Raw genomic sequence first — 9260 nt, 5'->3', positions numbered from 1 at the left:
TCAGGGTCAGGCTGGACGGGGCTCTGAGCCACCTGATCTAGTTGAAGATGTTCCTGCTCGTTTGCAGGGGGGATTGAACTAGATGACCTTTAGAGGTCCCTTCCAACCCAAACTATTCTATGAGAATCTCTCTCTTCCCTGCTCTTACGAATCCTCATTTGCTCTTCAGTTGTTAAAACTAGTTGCCTGTACTTTACATGGCATCACACATGCTAAATACTTCAATGTGACAGAAGATAGGACAGGAATAATGAGTTGCTTCTCTCATTTAAAATGGTTAATAGGTATGGTGCCAGGTACTTGCCATCTCTTACAAATGCATTTAATTTTCTACAGTTGTTTTTCCACCCCTGCCTGTTCTCATGTTCCATGGAAAATGCAGTAGTACCTCAATAACCGGCCCAGGGAAGTTGGTGCCCAAGAGGTGCCTCTAAGTCTTTTCCAGCTTTCGACCTGCAGATGGTGCTGGTTCCCCATGCTCTACAGGGAAGTTGAGTAATTTCTAGAAATCCAGCTTTAGCCAAATACATAGCAAAATATCTTAATCTACTAATTTTCAATGATAATACATATATGTATCACTTCTAATAATGCAGTATCTTGGGAAATACCACTTTAAATGCAATGTGTTTATTTTAAATTTCAAGAGACTTTGAACTTTGTTAGAGAATTTAAAATGTATGTTAAGTCAACAGATTTCCATGATATTTTTGCCAATGAACTACCAAAATATCTTTTAGTTTAAAATCAGAATTTTCTTTTAAATTTCTTACTGATTTATCCATAGAGGACAACAAAATTTGACTGTTTTGACTGGATGTCTTGGAAAACTTGAAAAGTCTAGCAATGCTGCTTGAAACTGCTAGGTGGCGTATGAGCAGCAGGTGTTCTCTGAAATGGAAACAACAGTTGTATGACACAATTTTGAGAAAGTTTTCACTGAGACAGAGTTCTAATGTTTATAGAAATAGGAGTCTGAGCAATTGTAGTGTCTCTAAATCCTATTTTTATTAGGAAGTGGTAAAGTTTAATAATTGCGTTCAAAGATCCTCTGTATTTTTTCAGCTATAAAGCTTGTTCTAAATCATGTTCCAAAAAACACGGGAGAACTTTGGAAAAATGTAGCTTGGATTTGGGTAGTAATCTACATTTTTATTTCCTTAAATTTCCCTCTGACTTATATCTACACAATTTCAAAAAGCTTTCTATCATGCAGTGAATAAACATGTCAGATTATGAAAGAAGTCTAACTGTTTAACTCCTGTTTAGTTTTAGATGGGTCTAAAGAACTCTCCAACTCGTACTGTAAGCAATCTACTGTGGATCAGGTCTCAGAAAACCAGTCATTATGTCCTTACGGTCCCAGACAGGCTTGCGTGGTTTCCCGGATGTTTATAATGCTCCTGTTATCCCAATGAAGTTGTCAAGGTCTCTAGCTTTCCCCAACAACTCCTATAGGTCTGGCTTATTGTCAAACGTACAAGGATACAAAAACAGAACAAACACCTTTTTTATGTATTTAAATAATACCCAAAATAGCTTCATTTTTCAGCAGCTCTCCTGCACCCTTCAGGTCTTCTGAGATAGCAGTTCAAAGAGGACACATGATATTCTTCTTGGGAAATGTTTTAATGTAACTATGAGTTGCAGAGTTATAGAATAAATTCAGTGTAAATCTTTGTCCTATATCTTCCAGGAGATTTTATTTCAAATTTATGAAATGGTTTTCTACATAACTTAGATCCCTTTTTTTTAAAAAAAAAGACTATAAAGATCTTTAAACACAAAAGGCATGTGTATGCATCTGTTTTCCATTTTTAAAATATGCTGTTTATGTGAAATTAATAGTTATACAGGACTAGCTTTACTGTTTCAGCCATCTATTTTAAAGAACACTAACAGGTTGTTCTTCGTCTGCAGGAAGCTGTAACAAACAGCACTGGATCACTGACTAATCTTTATGAAGTTGAAAAACAACTGAAAGATGTAAGTTTCATGTACAATGTTGCAAGATACAACTGTATCAAGATGCATAAGAATGTAAATTGCCACTATGTGTTTTTGAGTAGTATGGGACCTCAGCGGTATGTTTCCCTCTAAAATATAATATCTAGAATTATTTTGTGACAAGACAATTTAAATAAAAAGACTTGCAAAAAAAAAAAAGACTATTTCCATCATCTTTGAAAAACCTTGCTTGGAACATCAGAACAAAGTGGTTGCTGACAAAACAGGAGCCCCAAGTAACCTGGTCTGACCTCTGAGCTGACACTGCCTGGGATAGCGTGAGGTTGGATTATAGAATCATTTAGGCTGGAAAAGACCTTTAAGATCATCAAGTCCAACCATTAACCTAGCACTGCCAAGTCCACCACTAAACTATGTCCCTAAGCACCACATCTACACGTCTTTTAAATACCTCCAGGGATGGGGACTCCACCACTTCCCTGGGCAGCCTGTTCCAATGCCTGACAACCCTTTTGGTGAAGAAACTTTTCCTAATGTCCAATCTAAACCTCCCCTGGCGCAACTTGAGGCCATTTCCTCTTGTCCTATCGCTTGTTACTTAGAAACCTCCTGAGGTCCCTTCCAACCTGAATAATTCTATGATACAATCAGACAAAAAAAAATCCATGTCCTTGTTCTTACAAACTTTAAGTTGCAATGATACAGTTCTAGTTTATTCTGTTCTTAAGATCTGTTATTTTATATTTCAATTTCTATTTCAGATTGAACGGTTAATTCTTCATAATCTGGGCATGGCTCATGAAAGCCTTTGCTTTTAAGTCATTTTCCCATTCCAAGAAATAAGCCAATCAGTGTTTAATATTGCTGCAATTTTAACTTATGCTCAACAACCTGACTTATCTTTCCAAATGAAGATGGGTTTTATTTATTGTACAGAGATGATTACTACAATCTGCAGCAGAATTAATTAGCTTATTTTTAAATTGTATAATATATAACTTTTAACGTTTTTAAGATGATCAATACTTTTAAAATCTGATAAATTACCAGAGGCTTTTTTGTTGCTGTTCTGTTCCTTTTCATGAAGGCTCTTGAGAAAAACCAACAGTGGCTACTGTATGACCAGCAACGTGAAGCATATGTCAGGGGACTGCTTGGAAGGATCTTTGAACTTGAACAGAAGTCAGAAATAGTTAGCCAACAAGAATCTAAAGAATTCAATTCAGAAGGTATCAACTTTATTTTTTTTCCCCACAAGTGACCCAACCATAATTATCTATAGAATAAGTTTTCTGAAAACAAATCATAGCTCAACTAAACAAAATCAAAACTTTCTTCTTAATGCTTTGGTTTCTTAATGGTCAAACTTGGTTAGGTAAAATTTCTTTGCTTCCTGTTATCTAGCTACATTACTTGGTCGACAGTATTTCATGTTCTTATCTCTTCAAAGATAGTTTTTAACAGCCTTGACACTCTGTTAGCAACCTCTGTTTGCGGAAAGTGTTGAGGCAAATATATGTATGTGTCCCATCCTTCAAAGTACACTTTCAACCTTCATAATGGAAGCATTAAGGATTTATTAGCTAGGTGTGGATCAGGTTTTTTATTTTTTTTTTCAAAATAAATATTATAAAAATGACTCAAGACTGCCACATTCTTTACTCACCTGAACAGTTCTTGCAGGGCATGAAAACCTGTGGTAGGTTTTGGCATCTATCCAAAACAGTGTTTCGCAATATAGATCTGGCCACCTCTAGCTCACTTACATGCTACGTAGTTCCTCAATAATGAGCACCCTCTCAGCACCACGCATTCAGATTGACTTGAGTTGTGCTTGACCAGCATGTGGAATAAAATTAAAATCACGTTCGACACAAGAACCAGAAGGAGTTGGCTTGCTTTTCTTATTATCAAATTATTAATTTCATATATGCTGCAACTGACCTGCAAGGTAAATTTACTAAATAGAACTAACATCATCTGGAGTAACAGTATGCCCGCAGATACTTACCACTTAGTAATTCATGTGCAGCGGCTTGGTTTCTGTATTATTGCTTGAATCGTTATGGTAAAATATCATAATCTTGTTTTGGTGCTGTTTAGAAATCTATGAACAGTATTTTAGAAGGAGGCAGACTGAAGTAGCTCACCAGGAAATGTAACTCAAAGTTACTGCAGTCAAAGCTTTGTTGTTGGAGCAGCCAGGAAACTAGGAGTAAGGGTGTAAGAAAGTTCCCCTCTTCAAGCAGCTAGAGAGTAGCAGAGATGCAAGTTTCTAAGAACCTAGCTATACAAGTTGAAAGTAGATATGACAACTTTTTCCAAGGAAAAACTTGGTATCTCTCTGAAGATCTCACCACCCTGTAAAGGAGTATTGCTAATGAGAAGGTAAGGCTTAGCTCATAGTCGGGGGGAGGGAGAACAGTCAAGCAAGAAACTTTCCCTAGTAAATTACACTTTGAAGATTGAGGGGAAGTCTTCAACAGAAAAATATCAAAGTCAAGAAATTTACAGTGCCAAAAATCAGCAAGGCCTGTGAAATTTTGCATTCCTTGTTCTGCTTTTAGGTATATTTTGTATTACTACTGAATTTCTACAGACTGCCTCCTTTTTTTTTTTTTCCCCTAGTTACTAAACTTTTCTTGGGTTGACAAGCAGAAATTTTTCAAACTCTTGTTTAAGTAACAGTCACTAGCCAAGAAGCAGGCATTTTTTAATCAAAAAAACTGTCTTAGTCCCTTTTATTTGCAATTTAGAAGTAAATGATGGCATACAATTTGAAGAAGATAGTCTGGCTTTGGTCAGCAATGGTGAAGTAGAGCCCAACAGATCCCCAGGGTATCTCTGGGGAGGGAGTAATGCCAGAACCTTGACTAAGGAGCCTAAATCTGGAAGTGAGAATCTAGTGTCTTTGGGCCTTGACTCCCATGCATCAGTATAATGCGTGAGGCCATATAAGAACTACGTGTGGGTCATGGAGCTTGTGCAGTCAGAGCAAAGGATATAGTATTGCTATAAGGATTAGTGAAGGAAGTGGCTGTAGCACACAATACTAATGCAAGCCAAGTTGCAGTTTTCCAGTAACTATATTGGGAAGGAGACTTTACTGCATTAGAAGTATCGAAAGCTGTTTTAACTAAAGTTTGGTGCCAGTCTGAGCTGTGTAATAGCCTAGAATGTCAATTTCTATCAATATGCCTTAAAATGCTGTCAAGGATTTGGTGTTCTGATTTTTAAGGGATTCCCCCCCTTACTATCTCAATTATTTCTGACTCATTAAGGTCATCTACAAGAGGAAAAGCAAAAATATTATGACCAGCTGTTACTAACTGCTAAGAGTGATCTTGAGACTGAAAGACGCACTATAACCCAGCTGAGATCTGAACTTAATGAATTCAAAAAGAAGTATGAAGAAACACAACGAGAAATAACGAGTTTAAATGCCTCACTGCAGTCACAACAGGTTGCTGAAATGAAGACTCTAGAAAATGAAAATAAAATTAAAGGAGAGAAAGTGCAGAGACTAAAACAAGAAAATGAAACTATTAAAGGACAGCTCAGAGAAGAAAAGAAAAAGTCTGAAGATCTTTTATGTCAGGTAAGTGGATGCATTTGGAGGTTTAAGATCATTAGCAAAGAATCAAGAGAGCTGAAAAGTCATATTTAATGAGCATGGACCATCACTCACTCACTCTGGTAACTGGTCTTTACATATATCTAGACTCATGTCCTTGTGGTTAAAACTGAATTATTTCTTCAATATATTGGTTTGAATCAAAATCCAAACTTTTGTGAAATTTCCTTGTTTAAACAAAACTTATTTGTTCACTTATTTCCCTGGTCTTGTGGGACACAAGAGGAAGAAGTGAGAGAATACTTAATTGATTCTAATCTAGTTAATCCTCAAGGTTAATAGTAAATCAGAACAGGAAAGGTAAAAATTCAAGTCCATACAGGCTATTTTATCATGTGGTCCTAACTATGGAATATCACTGATATTTGATGTCACCTGGCTTGCTACAAATACGTATGTGGGCTTGTAGTTTCATACTTACTGGACAAGCAGCTGTGTGCCTGGATAGCGCCCCCAGCCAACCATTGTGGCCATGCAGCTGGGGTTGGTTTGTTTTTCCATTCAGATGAGTTCCTGCATTTGGTCATCTATACGATGCCATGGATAAGAACTATGCAGGCACACCTGAGTACTAGAAAGCAATGGCCAGATAAGCAAGGGGAGGGATGGACCTTAAGTTGTCACCGTCTTGAAGACGGCTATGGCAGAAACCACTGAGAAGAGTTTTGTAATTCCCTATAAAGCCTAAGAAGTGCCTGTCAAGCAGGCTGTTCAATATGTGTGGTTTACGCTGTTGCCAGATCTGTTCTGTTGCTTTTGCATCAGATTCTAATTGTTCGCAGGGCTTGCCTGTCTCCCAAAGAGTACTGTGATGACTTCAGTGAAATAATTCTGTTCATATCTGAAGTTCTTAATTGTTCCTTCCTTCCTTTTTTGAGCCCAATGACTTTAAACCACTCTGGCTGATCAGAGGCAGGGGAAGACATGTATGTGCTATAAGTTTGTATATAAAAATATTCAGTACTTACCTCCTTTTGTTTGGAATACTCATGAGGACTTTGCCACATCCCCTACGTGGAGAGTTACAGTGGTGTCTTGGAATATTCCTATCAGCATGGTGATGCTAACAAAAAAAAAAAATCTGTTTCTTCTTCTGGACATGAAATCATGACCACATATCTGCTGAAGAAGAACTTGAAAGTCGTCCTTGAAGGAGTGTCCTCAGGGCATCCAAATAAGATAGACTTGCTACTTGGAGAAGTTTATGGTCAATAACAAAGCAATGTAGAACTGAAATTTGAAATATGAGAATAAAACTTACTAGGCACCAAAGTAGGCTAAAACCAGAACAACGGTTTAGCTCTCTAAACACAGGCTGGTTCTCACTGGTTAATAATGACTAAAAGGTGTTGGCCTTTTTTTTTTTGCACCTGAACAACAGCATTCACTGTAAAAGTTGATACATGCTGATAACGGAGGACATTTTTACTTTTTTTATGTTTACTTAATCTTTTATAGTATAGTACTTTCTGAGTCTTAAACTTGTTCTATTTAAAAAAAAGTTGCATTGCTTGGTTTTTTTAACATCATGGCATGTTAGTACAGACATAGGTTTTGTGTGTATATTTTTGTCTGCATCCTAGCAATCACCTAGAAAAGTTCAGGTTTGGTTTTTTTTTTACCTGTAACATCATTCTGCATTCCCCCTGCTCAATGCAATGATAATGTTTCCCGAGGGTTTTCCCCAGAGAAGTAGAGATATTTGAATTGGGTTTGGCTGTTGCATAACAAGCATACATTTTTTCTGTTGGCGTTGGAATATAAAAGTTCACTTCCATCTCTTTTTAGATTCATTATTTGTTAAGTTTATTAACTGTTGTATATGGAAGTTCTTTATTACAAGTGTTTTTCTGCCTTGTAGGTGCAACTTCTTCGTAAATCATTGCTCAAACAGCAGGAGGAACACACTAGGATAGCTTTGTTGGAACAACAGGTACCGAATTATAAGCTAAGATGCTGATACTTAGTCTGTATTATGCACGAAGGCTTTCTAGACTTAACTTTTCAAATTTAAGAATGAGTAATAAATTAAATAAAGTAATATTAGACATGAATATTCAACTGTTAACAATCTCTTGATGCTTCTAAAAATTTTGACGCATCTGTCAAGAGGAAATTTTGTAACTTTTTACAGATAAGAGGGTGTGATCAAACCTGATGCTATTTTCTCCACAATCACTTGTTCAACTGTACAGCCTCAGATTAGGTATGGGAAACATCCTAAAACCAATCAGCTCATTGAAGTTTTGTAATATATTCTTGATAGTTATACAAATAATTGCATTGCCATGTTTTCCATCTGCTTTATTTTTCCCAAGTACATTCTTACAGATCTAATTGTTATTGGAAAAAAAGTTATGTTTATTTGCTAAGCTTGGGTGTACAGTGTTACTCATAGTTTCTGTCCAAATTGTCTTGCTACAAGAAAGATCCTGGAGTAGAAACTGGCATTTTTAATGAGAGTTTGCACTAATGCTTTTCTATAAAATGTTCAGTTTAAGATTGCAAGACGGTTTGAAATACCCTCCAACCAAAATAACTTCAAACTCCACCTCTACTAAGGGAGAAGGTTTTCATAATTGGGCATGTATGAATTTCACTGCAGTGAAAGCAACAAGTGATTTTTTTTTTTTTTTATTTTAAATCCCATTTTAGGATATGATAGCAGAGTAAAACTTACTTTAAATATATAAAGGGGAAACATTTCTCTCTCTCTCCCCCACGGCCCCACCCTCAATTCTTAATAATTCTGACTTCGATTCTTTAATTTTCACTTTGGGGGATTGCCAGATCCAGATATGCACAACAGACTTTGAGAATGAAAAGCTTGATCGCCAGAAGTTGCAGTATCAGTTAAACAAAGTCCTTAAGGAACTGCGCAAGGCCAGGGAGCAAATAACCCGCCTGGAACCTCTGGTATGTACTGAATAACTTGCAGGTGAATTTAGTCATGGATTTTGCATAAATGTACATCTTTTCACTTCAGGATCTTATTTCAAGCATAGTGAGTCTTCTGTTAATGTCATCAGATAGTCACTGTAGGCCCTTACATCCTTTAGGTATGTGGCCCCAAGGTGCAGAACCCTATGTCAACTAGCTAGGCATCATTTTTCTCTACAGTATGCACGGAGAACTAGTACTGCAGAAGGAGATCCAGAATAGTCAGGTGCCTGAGCAGGGAACATAACTGTATTTTGTATCACAATGTGTATCTAGTTTTGTCTGTTGCACAATAACAAAGCTGCAGTATGCTTCTACTCAGACTTGCTGCTAGTGAACAAGTCACAATCCTTAAAATAGAAGTTGAATTCCTCCCCCACTTCCATCTGATACAGGATGGGGTGGGTCATTAAAACCTGGGTTTTTCATTTCCAAAAAGACAAGCTCCCTACTACAATGAAAAAGGACATCTGTTTTATTGCGAGGGCCATGGTCTGTTTGCTGCTTATTATATAAACCCAAAGAAAGCCATCTAGATTTGAGCCCTAGACTTAGAATCATTAAGGTTGGAAAAGACCTCTAAGATCATCAAGTCCAACCATCGACCCAACACCACCATGCCCACTAAACCATGTCCCTAAGCGCCTCATCTACACGTCTTTTAAATACTTCCAGGGATGGGGACTCCACCACTTCCCTGGGCAGCCTCTTCCAATGT

The 9260-nt window shown here is 37.1% G+C and overlaps 1 protein-coding gene across 1 annotated transcript in view; it reads left to right on the top strand.

Moving 5' to 3' along the window:
- Positions 1–9260, top strand: part of CEP55 (centrosomal protein 55) — a 15727-nt gene that overhangs the window by 4568 nt on the left and 1899 nt on the right. The window contains exons 3-7 of the mRNA XM_009277768.1: positions 1921–1986; positions 3056–3197; positions 5250–5566; positions 7464–7535; positions 8393–8518. Coding sequence (XP_009276043.1) covers positions 1921–1986; positions 3056–3197; positions 5250–5566; positions 7464–7535; positions 8393–8518 — 723 coding nt within the window. The remainder of the gene's footprint in view (positions 1–1920; positions 1987–3055; positions 3198–5249; positions 5567–7463; positions 7536–8392; positions 8519–9260) is intronic.

Source organism: Aptenodytes forsteri, unplaced genomic scaffold, assembly GCF_000699145.1.
Source record: "Aptenodytes forsteri isolate BGI_AS27 unplaced genomic scaffold, ASM69914v1 Scaffold15, whole genome shotgun sequence".
NCBI lineage: Eukaryota > Metazoa > Chordata > Aves > Sphenisciformes > Spheniscidae > Aptenodytes > Aptenodytes forsteri.
The sequence above is the reverse complement of the archived record's forward strand: the minus strand, read 5'-3'. Positions and strand labels throughout refer to the sequence as shown.